This window comes from Carya illinoinensis, chromosome 5, assembly GCF_018687715.1.
Source record: "Carya illinoinensis cultivar Pawnee chromosome 5, C.illinoinensisPawnee_v1, whole genome shotgun sequence".
NCBI classification, from domain to species: Eukaryota; Viridiplantae; Streptophyta; class Magnoliopsida; order Fagales; family Juglandaceae; genus Carya; species Carya illinoinensis.
Window position 1 is genome coordinate 27,536,882 of NC_056756.1, and position 22,426 is coordinate 27,559,307.

The 22,426-nt window shown below is 40.8% G+C and overlaps 1 protein-coding gene across 1 annotated transcript; it reads left to right on the forward strand.

Moving 5' to 3' along the window:
- The first annotated feature begins 4,493 nt into the window (after positions 1-4,493).
- On the forward strand, positions 4,494-21,964 carry LOC122309697 (AP-5 complex subunit beta-1). Its single transcript, XM_043123272.1, has 3 exons — positions 4,494-6,047; positions 19,617-20,056; positions 20,260-21,964. The coding sequence occupies exons 1-3, from the start codon at positions 4,623-4,625 to the stop codon at positions 21,746-21,748; spliced, it is 3,354 nt and encodes a 1,117-aa protein (XP_042979206.1). The 5' UTR covers positions 4,494-4,622; the 3' UTR covers positions 21,749-21,964.
- Positions 21,965-22,426: the final 462 nt, after the last annotated feature.

Sequence of the window (22,426 nt, forward strand, 5' to 3'; positions counted from 1 at the left end):
GGATTATTGCATCTTATATGTCATGAACGGGGGCAGGTAACCTTGTGTTGCATGTCTCGACGCTTCAAATGTTCGTCCGATCCCAAACGGAATTTGGGGGCGTCACAACTTTGGGGCGGCTGGTGTTGATTTTATTCCATTCTTGCTTTGCTTTTAGATAGTAGGCAGCTGAAATTTATTTTCTGGTTCTTACTTTCAGTTTTGCTTCCTATTTTATTTTATGTTTTAGTCCAGGGGCGAGTAGACGGAAGCTCGTTCGCACTCTCGTTTTTCATTTATTTTTTTTCTGCTCTTAGTTTGGACGTTTACGGACGGACGAAGCTCAGGCTCTACGTTTTTAGTTTTCATGTTACTTTAGTTGTCCTGCATGCAGCTTCTCTAGGATTTATTTCGTTTGGAAATTTTCTCTTAGATTTTATCATGGTTCAACTTAGATTAATCTTTGTTGTTAGAATTATCATGCGTAGCTAATTTTTGAAGCTTGGGTTGTGGAATGAAGCTTGATTTGTTTTGGATTATAGTATAGTGCAATATTTTGTCGATAAATGATGATCACTCTATATTACTAGTCAGATTTGAATTGAAAATAGATTGTGACTCTTGCTCTTGTTTTGTTGTTGACGTAAGGCACAACAAAAACTTGAAAACTATCAAGGCCTCTCTCAGTTGTTTGTTAATGTGTGTTTGACTAGTAAAGTAGAGAATCTATTAGGAAAATATTGCAAAACTTGAGCTTAAATTTGTATCTTCCTATTAGCAATGCCTTGATTGGATTGTTAATCGAGAAAATTATTTAGAATCCGAAATAAAGAGAGTCTCATACCCAACCCAAGTGTTCGTTAATTTGTTTGTTTTAGAAACTCTAATTTCAACTTCAATTATCTTCTTGCATTGCATTTGAATTTTATTTTCATCTCTCATACTTGATTCATTTGTTACTCACAAATCTCTTATACGCTTTGATAACCCATTGTCCCTGTGGAATACGATCCTGGACTTATCCTTGATACAACTTGACACTTCTACACTTGGAAGCACATTCGACCACGAGTCAACGCCGAACGCTCTAACCACCCAGACCCACCGCCGCCAGCCACCGTGCGGCACACCACCACCACCAATCTCTTCCCCTCCCTCCGGTGAACCACCCCACAAATTTTCACCGCCAACAGAGCCGTCGTTTAGCCGGAAAACCATCATCAAGCTGCACGGTTTTAGCCCCGATTTGCCACCGTCGCTACACCTACTACCTTTTCACCACTTTATCACCGACTCCTTGCCATCCTAACCCACCCATTTCCAGCCTCAATCCATCGACGGAACAGTCCACACGAGCTAGCTTTCCGATTTGGGTATTTTGGCCTTCCTCCGCCGTTTTCGCCGCCACCCACGGCCAAACTCCACTTCCCTTAGCTTCATAAACATCCCTAGATCATTCCTTATCAATCCTGAGCTTTGGTTTATCCCCGTTCAAAAGTGGATATTTTACAACCCACGGCCACAGTGAAATTTCACTGTTACGTTGCTTTTCTTCCGCCGTTTGCAACGCCGCGAGCTTTTGAAAAATACCATATAGCGCTGTAAGTATTTTCTAAACTCTAATTTTAGATTTAAATATATTTTGGTCATACAATAAATATTTTCTGTTGGTTGGCTGAATCTGGATTGAGTCCGAGGAGTTCAGGGGTCGGATGGATTGAGGACGGAGTGCTTGGTTTTAGTTGTTTGTGAATGCTTGATTATTTGAGTCATGAGGCGTGCGTTACATATTGCATATATGTGCATTTTATTTTAAGTGAGAAAATCATGTTTTGTTGGCGTAAATGGTTTTCGGGTGCGTGTGTCTCACGAGCCCAAGCCGGGATGGGTTATTATCTCAGTGGAGCTCCTCTGGTCACTCAGGAGTGGATAATACTGAGTGATGTCTCCTGAATTGTCGCAGGGTGCTGACCGGATCGCACGATACGGTAACGCTGTCGTGTCGACTTCGTGGTCCCTAGAGTGGCGGGGACTAGAGGATGGCCTGGCCAGGTACGCGCTGGGCACGAGTCTGGGCATCGCTCGTTTAGCTGTCACATGCGTAGTTGTTACCTGCGGTGTGACACAGAACTAGGGTGTGCGGATGATCCTTAGGGGAGATCATGGTGCATGCATAATTGGATCGTTTTTATGGTTTTCGGATGCGGATCATTTTCTGGGAAAATGACGAGGCTTGGTTTTGAGGTTTTTGATCTATTTTCTGGGAAAATGGTGATTTGGGCCATTATCTGGGATAATGGTGATGCTTGGTTTTAAGCGTTATGTTTTTGTGGGCCAAATGAGTTTTTGGCGTGCGTGGAAAAAATAGTTTTACGGGACATGTACTTTGGTTTTTCTTTCATGCATATTGTTTGAGTTTTATATGTTTTATCTAGTGATGTTTGGATTTTACTTACCTGCGGCACCATCTTTGGTTCCGTAGATTTTGGTGCAGGGTTCGAGGAAGAGGAGGGGGCTGAGCTCGAGGATGCGGCTCCGCCGGAGTTCTTAGTTAAAGTTTAAGCTTTGTTATTTGGATTAAAACTATATTTGTGCTTTGTAATATTTTATTATGTATGTTTTAAATAGTTTTGTATTAAATTAAGAAAAATTCTGGTACTTAATTTTTGTCTTTGCTATTTGCTGCGTGTTTCTCGTGCACATTCGTTGCTTATGCACACACTTGGCACTCGTCGGTAGGGCGGTGACTCGTGATATCATCATCCGGACGTCTCGATTTCCCCATGCTAGGCGTGGGGATTTGGGGGCGTCACAGCATCCATTATGTTCCATAGATCTCAGTTTAAGAATATTCGACAATGTGCTTACAGATGTACCTTGGCATACACAAGCAAGGATAAATTATCTTATTATCCATCCTCTTCGACTTTGTAATTTCATTTTGTCACTCCAAAACCAACTTGTTTTGTATACTTCATATAATATGCTCTCATTTCGTCAATTGAGGAAAATGACATTCCCTCCTTAGACTCTTTAACAATATCCTCACCTCTAACATTTGGTTCCATTTACATAGCCATTAAAACATCCAATATATTTTCTTATATATCATCATTAAATCTCATAGTAGCCAAATTTTCAATTATAAATTTATCAATTGGAGTTTATTTTTTATTTTTTATTTTTATTTTTATGGGTCAAAAAGGAACCAATCTCTTATATTATAAATTTAATTCATTCCGAATTAGATTGACAATATTAAAGGGATAAAATGTTTGTCTAATAATTAGATTCACAATAAGAAAGACCAAATTTAGACCATCTCAAACCAAACCAGCAAGCAATTAAAAGTGTGGCAGCATCTCAATATTTGCATACTATCAAATAGTTGAAACTTTAAGATCATGATTTGGTAAAAGATTGTCTTTATCTTAAAAACTACTTCAAATGTAATGTGTGTGTATATATATATATAAATATATATTTACCAAATTTTACTTTTTCAACTAAAACAATTAAAATAAGTTATACTTGCAACAATTCAGCCTAATTTTACGAAATTGGTTACAAGTTATGCTTGCAACAATTAAGCTTAATTTATCCAAATTAATTACTAAAAACAAGTTATGCTTACCTAAAAATAAGTTACTTTTCGAATCAAACAACTACATTATACCAAATTAAGTTTATGTACGGATGATACCAAATTAAATTAAGAAACTTGGCTCAAACAGAGGATGTATATACAAATCTATTTCATGTGTATACTTGGAAGAATGTGTATACAATTTTAATTCTATGTCTCATAAATTTCAAGTAAATGACTCATTTTTTCATATCGCAGGAGGTGCACCGAGGAGGCACGATGGACATAAGTATCCTCACCACAACAAAGGTGGGCTTGATGTCTGGGCTCAAAGTGGACTCGATGTATGGGCTTAGATGGGCTGAACGTTTGGGCTTAATCTCTTCAAGCTCAAGGGTTGGGCTTGTGGGCTGGGCTCCCTCGCATGGGCTCGTGGGCTGAGCTCAAAGTCGTCTAGGTTTGTGGGTTATGGCCTGCGTTGTTCAACAGTGGGGCAACCAAACAGAAATTATTGGTTACGGTTTGAGAGAGTTGAGAAGTTGAAAGTCGGTTTCTTCATTTTAGGCGCAGTCCAAATTGCAGAAGAAGTTTCTATCTTTTGACACAGAGGAAAAGCAGCCATCACATCATCTAATGAGTACTGTAGCGTTCAACTGCTGCCAGAAGCATGACAGAAATTTCAAAAGAGAGAAGGGTTCACCATTGTAGCATTCAACTGCTGTAAAAAGAAAATGAAAAATTATCCATGTAAGACAAGTAGTAAACCGGTACTGAATAGACCGCGAGGTATCATTACTCTTTAAATTAACGTATCTAAAGAGAGAGGACGTGGAGTTAAATAGTATTTTAGATTAATCCTATTTTGTTAGGCTACCGTTGCTATGTAACGTGTATCCATCCTACTTTCCTTTTCTTGGATCCGTTCTGAATTAGTTTGGCCTTATCCCGCACCAACTACACCGAAACAAACGGACAAATAATAGGTTGTACGAATTGAAACTTTGAAAGCCTCTTTCCCAAAACCCAACGGGGAGGCCAAGGCCAAGGCAAGGCAGGCATGACGGATATACCTCCGGCGGCGTTCAAGCCAGTGTCCCCGCAAGATTGGGAGACCCTCATCGACGACTTCCAGTACGGCGGTCTTCGCCGGCACAAATGGACCACCCTCTCCCCAGTCCTCCTCGACCTCGCTCTCTCCTCAATCCTTAAAAGGGACTTCCCTCTCAAGCTCCACCTCCTTCTCTTCCTCGAAGAATTCTCCGACTCCTTCTTGCTCGAACCCATTTCCCTAGACCGCCTCCTCGACTCCCTCCGTCTCGTCATCCAATCCCCCGCCGACGGTTTTCACATTACCTTACCTCTCAAAGATCAGTTCCTCGTCTCCACCACCTCCATTTTCATCTCCCTCGACGTCTTCAACAAGTTTGACATCCGCTACGCCGAGAGCTTGGTCGAACTTTTGTTAATCATTGTCAACCGCCCCAACCACGGGCCCGATCGGCAGACGCGTGCCGTGGCGTGCGAGTGCTTGAGAGAATTGGAACGCTTTTACCCTTGTTTGCTCTCCGACATCGCTGGCCACCTCTGGAGCTTGTGCCAAAACGAGCGGACCCACGCCTCGCAGAGCTATATTCTTCTGTTCACTTTGGTGATACATAACATCGTGGCTCTCGAGTCCAACGTTTCCGTGCTAAACACTTCTGTTCCTTTGGTTCCCTTCAATGTGCCGCAGTCTCTGCTAGCCGGTGGTTCTTCCAACTCGACGAATACGTGCTTGAACTACAAGGAGCTGAGGAGAGCGATGGCGTTTTTGCTGGAGTCGCCGCAGGTGTTGACGCCGTGCGGGATGGTGGAGTTTATGGCGATGATAACACCGGTAGCTATATCTTTGGAATTGCAGCCGTCGATGTTGAAGGTGCAGTTCTTCGGGATGGTATATTCCTATAATCCAATATTGTGCCATGTAGTTTTGATGTTGTATTTGCGGTTCATGGATGCGTTCGACGGGCAAGAGAGCGAGATTGCCCGCCGGCTAATGTTGATGTCGAGAGAAGCGCAGCATTATTTGGTCTTTCGGTTGCTCGCTCTTCATTGGCTGATGGGTTTCAACGAACTGATCTCGAGTAGAGAAGTTAAGAAAAAAAAGGCAATGGCCGTTGAGATGAGGTTGAGCTTCTATCCCAGAGTGTTTGATCCGCTTGCATTGAAGGCTTTGAAACTTGACTTGCTTGCTTTCTGCTCGATATGTATAGAGAGCCTGAAATCGGAGAGCGCTTCGGACGCGGGGAAGTCTGTGGATAAGCTATTTGGAGATGGTCTTGTGTCTGTATCAGCTTTCAAGTGGTTGCCTCCAGGGAGCACGGAAACTGCAGTGGCATTCCGCGCCTTCCGTGAGTTCTTGATAGGTGGGTCATCACATTCTGCCACTGATCCTTCCACCATTAGAACTCTCTTGGAATCCACCATCTTCAATACTTTACAGGTATTTTGAGGTTTTCTTTCGCTTTCTTTGTTAACCTATTCTTCTCATGATATATCAAAAACTAATAATTAATCTATTGGAGTTAAAAGACAGTAGCGCAGATCTGAAAAGGATTTAAGACTGTCTGTCTCGAGACAAATTGAACTACTGAAGAAATATATATTGGTAAAGCTAATTGAAGATATATCATATACAATAAATAGGCATTCCATTCCATTGCTTTTCCAGAACTGTTTTGTCAAACTAATGATGATATGTGAGGCTCATTCCTTTAGCATGTGTGGGATTTTAGGGTTTGATGAATTAGGAGAAGGGCTTAAATCTTGGGTTTGTAAAAGAGGAGAGGAGAAACTTTTGAGACTGGTTAGGAGTTGTGCACAGTACCCTTGAACAGTGTCATTATGAGGTGAAGAAGGGAATACAGCCAACTATGGCTGAGCCTCAGCCACTGCCCTGAGGCTTACTGACTGACCTTGATGCCCATCAACTTGATCATTGAGAAATGGTGAGTTGCCGTCAGTCAGAGGAGCTGCGCATTTACAACGGTCGGGTTAGTGCTTAGTTTGGGGTTGGAACTTCAAATGATTGTTGCCCTTCAAACGGTTGGGTTAGTGCTTAATTTAGGGGTCAGAGCTGTTTGAATGTTTTTTCTAAAACAAGATGGCTTCTAGTTTGAGAGAGAGTGATAGAAGAACTGAGCCAGATCTGGAACTCGGCCACCATCAAGGCTGAACTCATAGGATTTAGAGCTCAACCATATGGAATTTGATATCTCTACCTCTCCCCAACAGTATTTCAACTCCACTAACATCCCCCCGCGCCCCCCTCCCCCCTCCCCCGGCGGGTCCAAAAACATTATGGAACGACTTCCTTCACTCGGGTGGGACTAACTTGGGTGATGCCGAGAATGAGCTCTTAGCTTCTTGGAGAGGCCTTTAGGGTAGCTCTTATATTGCAGCAATATGGAAGATGGTCCCAATATGCTTATGGTGGTGCATTTGGAGGGAAAGGAATGACAGAAGGTTCGAAGATCAACAACAATCAATGGAGGAGCTTAGGAAATTGTTTTTCAATACTTTACTTCATTGGTCGGTTGTAATTGATTTCAATGGAATGAGTTTCCATGAGTTTCTTGTATCGCTGAACTAGCGTGTTAAGGTGACGCTCTGGTATATGTCCAATATTCCTGGGCTTTTGCCTATTCTTATGATCAATAAAATTTGTTTTTCTGATAAAAAAAGGCTCCTCAGCCCTCCAAATGCTCCTCCAAGTAAAAAGATTGTTATTTGGATTCATGAAGGCCCTATGGAAAGAGCAAACAAAGAGTTTCCCTTTCCTAGGGAGAGTCCACCACATCTTGTCTACCTCTTGATTTATAATTGTCATGGAATTTAATGAGCTCAAGAATTATGAGAAGACACCAACTTCACAATGATGGGTTGTTATAAGGAAATCAACATTCTACTAAAGAGAACTACCAAAAATCTCTGATAACTCAACCAATGATGCCTCGTAATCACGCACAATCCTATAAACGGTAGGAAAGGTGTAGTTGAGGGCCCTCTCTCAACACTGAGTGTCATGCCAGATTATGATCATGGAACCATCCCCATCATAAGTCTCGACATCCCCCATCCCCTTCTGATGCTCTTCCATATCCCCACTCCATAGACCTCTTGTAGCTCTATAGTGCACGCCCCTTCCCAAAAGCACCCCCATATTTGGAATCAATCACCACTTTCCTCAAGGCCTTCCTCTTTGGTGATACCACCACAACCATTGTCCAAGAAGAGCCGGATTGAACACTCTCACGTTTCAAATCCCCAACCCACCACCAGTGATCCTTGAACATGCCATGTCCCAACTGACTGGGTTTGATTTAAACTCTCCTACGTTGGGCAGTTTTTGTATACTTTAATGGGTTTAATTTCCATGATTTTGTATCTTTTTCGATTTCTAGCTCGATGGCTTTCTTGTACACTCCTTGTCAAACTTCGATTGCACCTTTTGCACTTTTTAATGAAATTCTTACTACTCATCAAAGAGTAAAACTAAAATTTCAGCTCATAACATTTGGATTGAATGGTAGGATGGAGAACTTCATCTCGTTCTAGTGCTTAGTCTCCAGATCTTGGAATTGTTTCCAAGGGATATGGACCAACAATACTAAAATGGCAAGAAGATGGGATCTTCCCATTGGTTCAAACTGACATAGGACAGATTTGGAAAATCTGTCTTTACGTGCTTGTGGTGAGCTTATGGTTAATAGAATTTGCAGATTTAGGATTAGGATTTTCAAAGAAATGGTTAGGGTTCAAAGATTGACTAGTGTTTCAAAATTAATGGTGAATGAAGCAAGAGCTGTGCTTGTAAAAGCGCGTTTAAGCATAGAGCTCCAAGGCCAAATTGTTGACTTACTAAAAGCAAAGCACAATGGCAGAAGCGTACATTAAGCACTCTTTTTGGTGCTTTTTTTAGTGAACTTAAAGCACAAAAAGCAACTTTTTTTATTTGTCCAAAAAATATAGAATTTTTTTTTAACCATCACTGAAAGAAAAACTATTCGTGTTTATCTGAACTTAATTTAGATGAAGTAGATGATGAGGATTACAAATATTTTGATGATGATGATGGTCTTATGCTGCATAATAAGGGTGATTATATACTTTAGATTTTGTTGTATTGCTTTTGTTAGCATAGAAATCAATATCTATGATTCTTTTTGTGTTTTTGGCGATTGCCTTTTGGGTATATTTTGATTATGGCTATCCGTTAAGATGACTGTGTATATTTTGAAAAGCACAAGAGAATTGTATGAAAGGTTATTTTAAGTTTTTGGGTGATTAGTTGTCACTCTATTGGTGTGTTGCATAATACACTAGCAAATGGAGTTAATAGGCTTAGTATACTGCTATCTTGCTTTTTTGAAATTTTATGTTGTACTTAATGAATATTTTGTTATTATACATTATGCTTAGAAAATGCGCACTTACTTCAATCAGGCACAAAGTGCACTAGGCGGTGTTGCACTTAAGTATGGTTGGCGCTTTCATCAACATAGGCAAGAGCACCATTAAGCAAATAGATTGCTGGAAAATTCTGGACAGCTTTGTTCTGGAATTTATGGTTTTTTGTAGTGCATAAAAGGGGGTAGAAGGGAGTTATATTGGTTCAAGAGGGATCAAAGGGTTGGTGGCTATTTAGTGAGGCTTTGAGCCATATGGTGGAGGCTTCTGTATTGTGTGTGTTTGGGGTGGTTTTTTTTTTTTGGTTTTGTGGTGGGTGTTTTTGGGGGGGGGGGGGGGGGGGGTGGGCTCTCAGGTTTTTCGAAGGGAAATGCTAATAATGGAACTATCACAATTTCTAATCTGTTTTTTGCATATGACACTCTTATCTTTTGTAATGCTAATCGCTAGCCAATTTAATTATTATGTTTTGAAGCTGTTTCGGGCCTTAAGGTGAATTTGAGAAAGTTAGAGATGGTTTCGGTGGAGGATGTGCGGAATATTAACTGTTTGGCAGATCTTTTGAGCTATAAAGTGGCTTCTCTACCTATGAAATATCTTGGTCTTCTGTTGGGAGCATCTTTCAAGGCTAAGAATATTTGGGATGGGGTGGTTGAAAAGATTGAGAAAAGTTTGGCGGGCTGGAAGCGGCTATACTTATCAAAAGGGGGTAGAATTACTCTTATCAAAGGTACTCCTTCCAACCTTCCAATTGCCAAACTTAGAGATCTTTGAGCAAAAATGTGTATCTCTCAGTGGAGAATTGCCATTTATATATACAGAATACAAGCTAATCTTCTACCCTTAAAATCAGCTAAACTACCATATACAGATTTGCCTAAATATAGCCTACAGCTAGTATATCCTAATTAAGGAAAAAAATAAAAGATTTACAAATATAGAAGATAGCTGTCAAAGCTGTACAAGGTATAGAATTTGCTGACTTTAAATGGATCGAATTTGCTGACTTTAAATGGATAGAATCTGCTGACTTTAAATGGCCAGCAGATTCCTTTGACATCCCCCTCAAATTGATGCTGGTAAATCTACAAGCATCAATTTGCTAACAAGGAAATTATGGCGCTGACATGTCATGGATTTGGTGAAGATATCCGCGATCTGTAGAGTAGTGGAGATATGTGGGATGGTGATAACATGGTGGTCATAGGCCTCCCGGATGAAGTGGCAGTCAACCTCTATGTGCTTAGTGCGTTCATGGTATAGCAGCAATTTGGATGGCACTAATGTTGTCAGCATGTAGTGGAGTAGGTTGAACTTGGGAGAAACCAAGTTCTATGAGGAGACCATGCAGCCAAATGATCTCGGAGCATGCAGCAGACATGGCTCGGTACTCTGCTTCATTTGATGATTTGGAGACAATTGTCCTGCTTATTGCATTTCCAAGAGATAAGTGCATCACCAAGAAACATACACCATCCGGTAGTAGATTTCCTTGTGTCTGGGCAGCCGGCCCAATCAGCGTCACTGTAGGCTTGTAGCTGGAGTGAAGAACCAGTAGGGAAAAATAAGCCACGACTAGGTGTGCCAAGGAAAAATACGTCAGACTGCGGATAGGTGGAGATGCCGAGGGGCTTGCATGAACTTGCTGACGGTGTGTACAGCATAAGAGATGTTTGGTCGGGTGATGGTTAGATAGATAAGACTACCAACCAGCTTCCGATAGAAAGTAGGATCCTGAAGAAGCTCCCTTTTGTCACGTCAGTATTTCACATTAAGTTCCATGGGGGTGTCAATAGAAGTAGTGTCTTTGAGTCTGGTTAACTGATCCAGATCCTGAATATACTTGTGCTGATTCAAGAATATACCTTGAGGCCGATGATGCACCTCTAACCCCAAGAAGTAGGAGAGCTGGCCAAGGTCTGTCATGTGGAAAGTAGAATGCAATAATTTATGAATCTCATAAATGCCCTCCATATCGGAACCAGTGACAACGATGTTGTCCACATAAACAAGGAGAACAACTATGCCCTTAGATGTCTTCTATAGAAAAAGGGAGGAGTCATACTGACTCTGAGTGAAGGAAAAGCTAAGGAGAGTGGATTGAAACTTTACAAACCATACTCTCGGTGCCTGCTTCAAACCATACAAAAAGCATTTTTTAAGGAAAAGCTAAGGAGAGTGGATTGAAACTTTTCAAACCATACTCTCGGTGCCTGCTTCAAACCATACAAAAAGCGTTTTAGTTTGCAAACATCATTAGGTGAGGAAGTAAGCATACCAGAGGGAAGTTTCATGTAAACTTCCTCCTTGAGATCACCGTGTAGGAATGCGTTCTTAACATCCATTTGATGTAAAGAACATGATTGAGATGAAGCAAGAGCTAGTATGGTTCGCACGGTGGTCATCTTGGCTATCGGTGCGAAGGTTTCATCGTAATCTAGGCCATACTCTTGCTTGTTGCCAAGAACCACCAATCGACCCTTGTGACGGTCTATGAATCCATTGGAATGAAGTTTGATAGAAAACACCAACTTACTGCCGAGGGGTTTCACAGTTGGGGGACATGAAACAACATCCCAAGTCTAGTTTTCTTCAAGTGCTAGAAGTTCTGTTTCAATAGCTTTCTGCCAACACTCATGCTCCATTGCTTGCTTATAAGATTAGGGAATAGGAGTAGAAGACAAGGTGGCTGTCAAGGATAAAGGAGGGGTGAAACCAAACCTATTTGAGGGTCTATGAATTCGAGTATTATGCCTGAGAGGAGCAGGTGCAGTTGCTGGAACAGAATCAGCAGTCTAAGAATGAACTTGAGGGGGCTCGGGAGGTGCGGAAGTCTGATTTGATGGGGTGGAGGAGCGTTGTTGACACACTAGGAGAGGCTTAGAAGGTACGGGATCTGCATAAGAGTTAGTAAACAAGGGAAGAACAGAAAATGAAGGAGAAAGGGGATTGTGGTGAGTGGAGAAAAAATATTGGTTTTCTAGAACAATGACATTTCTAGAAACCTGAATACGACGCAGATTTGGATCATAGCAAAGAAAACCTTTATGGTGTACAGAATATCCTAAAAAAGCACATTGGACTGACTGAGACGTGAGTTTTGTGCGTTCGTGTGCAGGAAGATGAACATAGCACACACAACCAAAGGAATGAAGGTTAGAATAATTTGGAGTGTGACCAAATAACCGAGTGTAAGGAGAGACGTGGTTCAATGAGGGAGAAGGCAATCTGTTGATGAGGTGGACAGCAGTAGAGAGAGCTTCACACCAGAATCGAGAGGGGACATATGACTCTAAAAGAAGGGTGCGAACAACATCTAGAAGGTGACGGTTCTTTCTTTCAGCCACCCCCTTTTGTTGGGGGGTTGAAGGACAAGACCGTTGAGAGAGTATGCCATTAGTTTGCAAATATTCCTGAAACAAATGAGACATGTACTCACCCCCATTGTTAGATCGAAGGATTTTGATATTGGCAGAAAATTGGGTCTGAATATGAGAATGAAAGAGCCTGAAAACAGAGAATACTTCATCTTTAGAATGCAGGAAATAAATCCACGTGAAATGACTATAGTCGTCAATAAAAGTGACGAAGTACTTGTAATTAGCATGAGAAGTAACCGGTGCCATACCCCACACATCACTATGTATCATATCAAAAGGTTGGACTACTTTTGGTGTGTGAGTGGGAAATGGCAGAGTTTTACTTATGCCAAGTCAACAAGAATTGCAATCAAATTGAACAGCATTAAGAGATGGTAACTCTTTATTCCCAAGTAAACCAAAATTTAGCAAATCATTAAGTACATTAGAGTTTGGATGTCCAAGACATTTATGCCATGCTCGGTAATCAACATGAGCAGAATTACAAGTGACAAAGGGCAAAGAAAAACATGGATATAAAGGAAATTGGAGAGGGAAAAGATGTCCTACTTTAGGCCCCCTCGCGATCATCTTCCCTGATTGTTGATCCTGTACAACACAACCAGATTTAGAGAATTCCACTTTACAATCACTGTCAACCAACTGACCAACAGAAACTAGATTAGTGGTAAGACCAGGAGAGACAAAGACATCGGTTAGAGAAGGAGAAACATCAATGGTGGCTGTGATGGGTAAATAGTTGCCATTAGCAGTATGAATCTTGAGATTTCCAAAATATTTGTTTATATTGGTAAGGAAATGAGCATTGTTTGTCATATGATGGGAAGCCCCAGAATCAAAGTACCAAGGAGGTGATGTGGAGAAGGGTTTACTTGAGAGTCCTAAAGCAGAGAAGGCAGAAATGATCATTGAATCATTTCAGGGGTCATGTGTTGAACAGGAGCAGGAGCACTTTGTGTCAGAGGTGCTGTATCCACAGAACTACCAGTACTAGAAGTGCCAACTGAGGCAGTATATGCTGTTTCAGATCTCTTGGGGGGTCGGGTAGGGCATTCCTTGGTAATATGGCCATCCTTTTTGTAGTAGTTGCAGAATTTTTTGGGATAGTTTGAAGCGAAATGGCCAAATCCTTTGCAACAAAAGCACTGAACAACGCTCATATCCCTGCCTCTTGGCTTGCCTTGTGCTGCATAAGCCACGGGAACAGAGGTGGATCTATGTTGTTCCATGGTGGTTTGAGTGAGAAGGCGCTGCTCCTCACGAAACAAATCATTAAGGCATGCATCCAAGGAGGGGACAGGTTCTTGGTTCATAAGATTAGACCTGGTGGTTCTCTTTTACTTCTCTCAAAAAAAAGATTAGACCTGGTGCCTTCAAATTCAGATCTTAATTTCATAAGAAATTGATCCCTCTTAGTAGTTTCATGGACAGATTGAACAGAACTAAGGCCTACAGGAGGTAAGGTAGCATAGACTATATCAGTATATTCAGCCCAAAGATTCATGAAGCTAGAGTAAAAATCAGAGATAGATAGACTGTCTTGTTGGAGATTGGCCAAGTCATGTTCAAGCTGGAACTGACGAGCAGTGTTGTGCTGACTGTAGAGCTTCTTGAGGTAAGTCCACATCTCGGCTGCGGTCTTGGAAGGTCGAAGGTTCAAGATGATGTTGGATTCGACAGATCCTAGAATCCACACCATGATTTGAGCATCCTTGACCTCCCACTTGGTGTGCTGATGCTTGTCTTTGTTTTTGTCAAGAGCAGGGTTGCTACCATCAACATGGCCCCATAGATCCTTGCCTTTGACAAATATCTTGAAGTGGAATGCCCATACTGAGTAGTTTTTGCCATTAAAACAAACCAGGAAAGCATCAGACTGATCTGAAGACATGAGGCCAAGAGAACTTGATCAAGAATAACCGAGAACAAGTGACTGAACTAGGGCTGAGTTGGACTTGAGAACAAAAGGCACATGAGAAGAACAAAGACTGAACTAGGGCTGAGTTGGACAAGAGACACGTGAGAGTTCAGTCCCATACTGAGTAGTTTTTGCCATTAAAACAAACCAGGAAAGCATCAGACTGATCTGAAGACATGAGGCCAAGAGAACTTGATCAAGAATAACCGAGAACAAGGGACTGAACTAGGGCTGAGTTGGACTTGAGAACAAAAGGCATGTGAGAAGAACCAAGACTGAACTAGGGCTGAGTTGGACAAGAGACACGTGAGAATTCAGAATTGTGGCTCTGATGCCTTGACAAACTTAGAGATCTTTGAGCAAAAATGTGTATCTCTCAGTGGAGAATTCCCATTTATATAGACAGAATAAAAGCTAATCTTCTGCCCTTAAAATCAGCTAAACTACCATATACAGATTTGCCTAAATATAGCCTACAACTAGTATATCCTATTTAAGGAAAGAATAAAAGATTTTACAAATATAGAAGATAGTTGTCAAAGCTGTACAAGGTATAGAATCTGCTGACTTTAAATGGCCAACAGATTCCTTTGGCACCGAATTATTATCTTTCTTTATTCCCATTGCCTGCAGGAGTGGCAAACCGGATTGAGAAGTTTAATTCGTGCATTTCTGTGGGGTGGAGTAGGAGAGGAGTATAAATTTCATCTTGTGAGCTGGAATAGAGTTTGCTTTCCTATTGCAAATGGAGGTTTGGGGGTTCGAAAGTTGATTAGTTTCAATGAGGCTTTGTTGGGGAAGTGGCTGTGAGGAATCAATTGGAAGGGGAATCGTTGTGGAGGGAGGTTATTGATCGGAAATATGGGAGTGATTTTTTTTTTTTTTGGGGAGGGGGGGGGGGAGGATTTCATTAAATACTCAAAATTCCTTGCTAATAGGATGAGCACAGTCATGGATAAGATTATTTCTAAGTCTCAAAATGCCTTTGTGAGAGGTTGACAAATATTGGATTCAATCCTTATAGCTAACGAATGCTAGGACAGCAAGATTAAGTCGGGAGTATCGGGTATTTTATGTAAACTAGACATGGAGAAGGCCTACGATCACGTTAATTGGGATTTTTTGATCTATTTATTGAGTCGATGTGGATTTGGGGAAAGATGGAGGGGGTGGATGAGGCATTGTGTGTCAACGGCTCGCTTCTTGGTCTTGGTAAATGGTGATCTCGTGGGTTTCTTTAATAGTTCGGGGGGGCTACGACAAGGCGATCCACTATCACCCCTCTTATTTGTCCTTGTGATTGAGGCTCTAAATAGAATGGTGTTGGCTGCAGTAGAGGGTGGATTTTGTTCAGGATTTTCAGCGAGGGATATTCATCATGGCTCCACTATTATTTCTCATCTCTTGTTTGCAGATGACACACTGCTGTTTTGTGAGGAAAATTCAGGACATATTCAATCTTTGAAGGCTATCTTACTTTGTTTTGAAGTGGTATCAGGTTAAAAATCAATATCGCTAAAACGGAAATGGTTGCGGTGGGTGATGTAAGCAATATTAGGGGGCTGTCCAACATATTGGGATGTGTGGTTTCTTCACTGCCGTTGAAGTACCTTGGTCTTCTGTTGGGAGCATCTTTTAAAGCTAAGACAATTTGGGAGGAGGTGCTAGAGAAATTAGAGTGTAGGCTGGCCAGGTGGAAAAAGGTTGTATTTATCTAAAGGGGGGCGGATCACACTTATTAAGAGAACTTTATCCAACCTTTCCACATATTTCTTGTCTTTATTTCCCCTTCCAGCTAGCATTGCATCTAGGATTGCAAAACTTCAACTTGATTTTCTGTGGAGTGGATTAGGTGATGAGTTTAAATTTCATGTAGTTGGGTGGGATAAGGTGTGTACTCCTTTGAGAGATGGTGGTTTGGGGGTCCACAGTGTGAGGGCCTTTAATAAGGCTGTATTAGGAAAATGGTTGTGGCGTTATAATTATGATAGGGAAGCCTTATGGAAAGTGGTAATTGATGTGAAGTATGGGAGTGCAAGGGGGGGTTGGTGTTCTAATGAGGGTAGGGGGGCATATGGTGCTTATCTCACTATTTTCAGAATTGCACGGGAAAAAGAATGTATGGTGGCTGATTTGTGGGCAATTACTCATGATTCACAGGAGTGGAACATCAACCTCACTAGGGAGGCACATGATTGGGAAGTGAGTGTTCTGGTGGAATTCTTTAACCTGCTTTATAACACTACTCCTGCTGTTACAGCTGAAAATAAGATGGAATGGAGACCTTCTAGGAAAGGGAAATTTTCGGTATGTTCTTTCTATGACACTTACAGTTCAACCTAGGCACAATTTTCCTTGGAAGAACATATGGCGGAGTAAAGCACCTCCCAAGGTTGCGTTTATTGTTTGGACAACAACCTTAGGGAAGATTTTGACCATTGATAATGTAAGAAGGTGTGGACTTATAATTACGGACTGATGCTCTATGTGCAGAAATAGCGGTGAAAGCTGGAGAGGGTGGTTGAACTACTAGCAAGCTGGAGAGAGATCATAGGGACACCACAGATTGTAGCTGTAAGGAATATGGCTCCCATATGTATTCTTTGGTGCATTTGAAGTGAAAGAAACGATAGACATTTTGAAGATCATGAACGCTCATTGGAAGAGTTTAGGAGTTTTTTTTTAAACACTTTATTTATGTGGGCCATTGCTTTAGATTTAAATGGTCTCAGTTTCCATGATTTCCTTGTAACAGTTTCTAATTCTTAAATCGGTGTATTCACATGTATACTTCCGGTGTACCTGGGCTATGCCTATCTTTATATCAATAAAATATCTTCTTACTTATCAAAAAAACGATTTCGTTAAATATTTTAATTTTGTTGTTGGAGAGGGTTTGAGGATCCGTTTTTGGTTTGATGTTTGGTGTGGTGAGCGTGCTCTTTTTAGAGAGTTCCCAACTATTTTTCGTATGGTAGCTAATCGGCATGCATCTGTTTCAGATTTGTTGATCCGTTCTTATGGCACCTTGCAGTGATATTTGTTTTATTAGAGCTGTTTGGGATTGGGAACTTGATGAGGTTGTGGATCTCTTCAGCTTCTTGTATTCTCTGGATATTGGAGGTAATGACAGGGACAAAATGTTATGGAAGCATACGGGGGGAGTAAAAAGTTTTCAGTTCGGTCATATTTTTTTTTATTGGTAAATTAGAATTTTATTAAAGAAAGGCAAAGCCAAGTACATGGGACATATACAAGAGCAACACCTAGGCATGGGTGTCTAAAGATACAAGGAAATCATGTACGTTCATGCCATTAAAGTCTGTTACAATTGACCAATGGAATAAAGTTTGAAGAAAAAAATTTCTAAGCTCGTCCATTGTCCGTTCACAATCCTCAAAGCTGCAACCATTCCTCTCCATCCAGATGCACCACCATAGACAAATTGGAATCATCTTCCATATAGCTGCAATTTGAGAATTACTCCGGAGGCCTTGCCAGCTGGCCAAAAATTCAACAACCCTTCTTGGCATCACCCAAAGGATCCCCGCTCTAGCAAAGATATCCATCCAGATGCACCACCATAGACAAATTGGAATCATCTTCCACATAATTGCAATTTGAGAATTACCCCGGAGGCCTTGCCAGTTGACCAAAAATTCAACAACCCTTCTTGGCATCGCCCAAAGGAGCCTTGCTCTAGCATAGATATCATTCCACAAACTCATAGCCACGTCACTATGCAATAATAGGTGATCCACAGATTCTCCACTTTTCTTGCACATATAACACCAATCCAACACAATGAGTTGGCGTTTCCTTAGATTATCTAAGGTGAGAATCTTCCCTACTAAAGCTATCCATACAAAAAATAATCTTTTAGAGGGGCCTTAGTATTTCCAATGTTCTTCCATGGGAATGCTCTTGTAAAATGTCTCATTAGGGACTTTAGTACGACCGGACGGTAAATCTTCCCTTCTTGGATGGTGAGCACATCATCATATCAGCTCCTCCATTCACTCTATAGTTATACACGAGGGAAGAAATTTGCAAATGTGTCAATTTCCCAGTCTTGCGCAGCTCTAATTAAAATGATATTCCATTGAGGAGAGCTACTAGATAGATCCATGAGTTCTATGACTGTAGCCTCCTGTTGTCGTGCAATGCCATATAAAGTTGGGTAGGCTTCCTTAAGAATTCGGTCTCCACACCAAAGGTCATTCTAGAATTTAATTTTGGAACCATCCCCAACTGCAAAGTATGTATATCGCTGAAAGTTGGTCCAACCTCTTATGTTTTTCCAAAGCCCCACCCCATGTGGTCTGCTCATCTCGTTTGAGCAACATCCTCCCCACAATCCACCATACTTTAGCTTTATGACAACTCTCCACAACACTCCCCTTTCATTGTGGTATCTCCACAACCATTTATCCAATAAAGCTTTATTGAAAACCAGTAAGTTTGAAATTCCCGGCCTGCCTTCACATATCGGGGTACAAACTGTATCCCAATTCACCAAGTGAAACTTGAATTCTTCATCTATTCCCCCGGCGCCCAAAAAACCTAAAAAACCCAAAATGGGAAATCTCATTGCAACTTCTCTGGCCGGTTAGCCATCTTGACTGTTCAGCATTGAACTTCTTTTCCGTGGAAGTGTGTTTGCCTGTTTGGAGATCTCGCGTGCTGTCCAAAGGTGTTTATTTTATTTTTTATATGGACAGCATTACTTGGGAAAATTTTGACGATCGATAATTTGAGGAAGCATGGCTTGTTTGTTATGGAGTGGTGCTTCATGTGTAAGAAACATGTGAAATGGTGTTTTTTGCAGAGCTGGGCTGGCTTGGGTAATGCCTATGAAAGTAGTGGATTTACTTGCGTGTTGGAATAGGCTTCATAGTTGTCCTCAAGTGGCTGCTGCATGGAAGATGGTTCCTTTGTGTCTTATGTGGTGTATTTGGTGGGAAAGGAATGATGATGCTATAATAATAAGGAGCGTACTGTAAGAGAAAATCTGGAAATTTTTTGTGTGCTTATTACTTCAATGGTTTTCTGCTATTGTATTTAATGGAGGGTCTTCTAATGAATTTTTGTTTTTGTTTTCTGATTCTAGAATGTGTACATGGACTTCGCCTATTTCATTCGATGAATAAAAGTGTCTTTCTTACTTATATAAAAAAGAAATCACTTATGACTAACATTGTAAAAACCTGTACGAGTTTGTATGGTCTATAACTTTCAGTATGGAATCTTATTTTGCTTGTTTATTCAGATCCAATCGATTCTTACTTTTTCAACTCTTTTCCAGCGGATGCTAGTGGACATGATGTTGGAGTATCAAAGATTGGTTCCAGTGATTGTTGCTTTTATTGACCGCTTGCTGGGCTGTCAAAAACACCATTGGTTGGGAGAACGCCTGCTTCAGACATTCGATGAGAATTTGATTCCAAAAGTCAAAATGGATTATAGATTGGTTTCTTGCTTCCCAATATTTGATAGAATTGCTGAAAATAATACAATACCTCCTAGCCGATTGTTAGAGCTTCTGACCAAATTTATGGTTTTCCTTGTTGAGAAACATGGGCCAGATACAGGATTGAAATCTTGGTCTCAGGGGAGTAAAGTTCTTGGTGTCTGTCGAACCATGCTGATGCACCACCATAGTTCTAGATTGTTCTGTAGACTGTCTCGCCTCCTTGCATTTTCTTGCCTTTATTTTCCAGATTTGGAGGTTCGTGACAATGCCAGGTATGGATATAGAAAATCGGTTCCCTCCAATCCCCCAGTGAAGTTGGATTTCATTTATGTCTATTCTACTGCTATCGTTACAGATGAAGTTTAATGAGCTTTTCCTCTCTATAAAGTAATGGTAATTAAGAAAATTTGTAAGGGATCTATGAATTATAAATGAGATAATTTTTCTAATTATTATCAACTATGGAATTTGGCAGGATCTATTTGCGGATGCTGATCTGTATACCCGGAAAGAAGCTTAGAGATATGCTCAACCTTTGGGAGCAATTCCTTGGAATTTCGCCATCTCCACATTCTAGCTCATTTTTCAATATTCAGTCTCCTCGAACTTCTCACGATCTCAAGAAATTGAGAAACGTCTCATCCTATGTTCACCTTGAGCGGGTGATACCCTTGCTTGTCAGACAATCTTGGTCCTTGTCTTTGTCAACTTTCGGTGTTGGTAATAACAAACCCGATTACCTACAGGGCATCACAGACAGTGAATTGATGGAAAGTGAGGAAAGGGATATTGATGGAAGTACAGATATCCAGATTCTAGAAACTGAAAGGGTTGGTCAGCCGCAGGAACCATTGCGTGTGATGGATTCAAAGATTTCAGAGATCTTAGGAACATTAAGAAGGCATTTTTCTTGCATACCAGATTATAGACACATGCCAGGACTTAAGGTTAAAATATTTTGTACTTTGAGATTTGAATCTGAGCCTTTCAATCGTGTATGGGGAGTCGACTCTCCTGCTAGTGGTATGGATGGAGTAGATACCCTTCCTGCTATGTATGCAACTGTGCTTAATTTTTCATCCTCCGCACCATACGGATCTATTGCATCATATCACATACCTTTTCTTCTTGGAGAACCTCCCAGAAATGGGCACGTATCTGGTGAAAGTATGCCATTAGATATTGTTCCAGTAAATAGTGGCCCTGGAGAGCAGGAAAGGTTTAGAGCTCCTGTAACAATTGAATTAGAGCCACGGGAACCAACACCCGGTCTTCTTGATGTTTCCATTCAAACAAATTCAGAAAACGGCCAAATCATTCGTGCTCAGCTTCATGGTATCTCAGTAGGCATAGAAGACATGTTTCTCAGGGCTATTGTTCCACCTGACACCCCGGTAGAGGCAATGCCTGGTTATTACTCAAACTTATTCACTGCACTCTGGGAGGCGTGTGGTACTCCTTCCAACACAGGGCGGGAGACCTTTCCACTGAAAGGAGGCAAAGGGATTGCAGCTATTAGTGGGACGCGATCAGTCAAGCTACTTGAAGTCCCTGCAACGTCTTTGATTCGGGCAACTGAGCGCTACCTGGCTCCATTTGTTGTAAGTGTGATCGGTGAACCACTTGTTAATATTGTGAAGAACAGCGGAATCATCAGAGACGTAAGCTGGAAGGATGTGGCTTCAGATTCTTCCCCTGATGCATCTACGTCGGAATCTGGTTTTGATGGAGGCCCACTTCATCTTACGTACTTTGCTGCTGGTGAAGATGAGAGTGAAAGTCTTGTCAGTACCAGCAAAAAGACCATGGGATGCTTTCATATTTTGATATTTCTTCCACCAAGGTTCCATCTCCTTTTCCAATTGGAGGTATGTGATATTTCAACTTTGGTTCAAATCAGAACTGATCATTGGCCATGCTTAGCTTATATTGATGATTATTTGGAAGCTTTATACTTGGCGTAGGGGAAACTTCTTTCCATAATGATTACTTGCTTAATTTGTTTCTGTGTACGCTGCTGTAAGATCGTCAGCATTTTGATTCAATTTCTTTTTCTCTATACTGTTTCCCCCCACGCGGATATTTTTGTTCTTTGTTCAATATAAACTCGTGTAAATACCCTGGAAGTGAGTCCTTTCAGATGTTCTATAAATTCAATCCTTTTTGGGCATTTCATTTCATGCGATGTTCTATAAACTCCATGAATCAAAGATGGACATCTTTTCCCCCTTCACCTCGTTAGGTTACACAGTTCAGATTAGATGAGATAAGATATTTTGTTGAATGTTGAATAAAATGTTATTATAACATAATTTTTTAATATTAGTATTGTTTTGGAATTTGAAAAAGTTAAATTGTTTATTATATTTAGTATGAAAATTTGAAAAAGTTGTAATAATTATATAAGATGAGATGATGAGATGAGATAGTTTGGTTTTGTGTAACTAAACTAAGTGTTGGTTTGAAGGTTTTTTTTTTTTTTTTAAATTTATTATTATTATTATTATTATTATTATTATTATTATTATTATTTTTAAATGAGACTTCATTTATTATATGTGGGGTGAAATTCCATGGGCTAATAGTAAATATGTATCTCTCATCACGTATCTGCTTATACGTTTGGCCAATTTTGAAGATAA

Excerpts from the sequence above, each read along its gene's own strand:
- LOC122309697 (XM_043123272.1), top strand. The coding sequence starts at position 4,623 with ATGACGGATATACCTCCGGCGGCGTTCAAGCCAGTGTCCCCGCAAGAT. Across the intron at positions 6,048-19,616 it reads CCATCTTCAATACTTTACAG|CGGATGCTAGTGGACATGAT; the intron begins GTATTTTGAGGT and ends ACTCTTTTCCAG. Across the intron at positions 20,057-20,259 it reads GAGGTTCGTGACAATGCCAG|GATCTATTTGCGGATGCTGA; the intron begins GTATGGATATAG and ends GGAATTTGGCAG.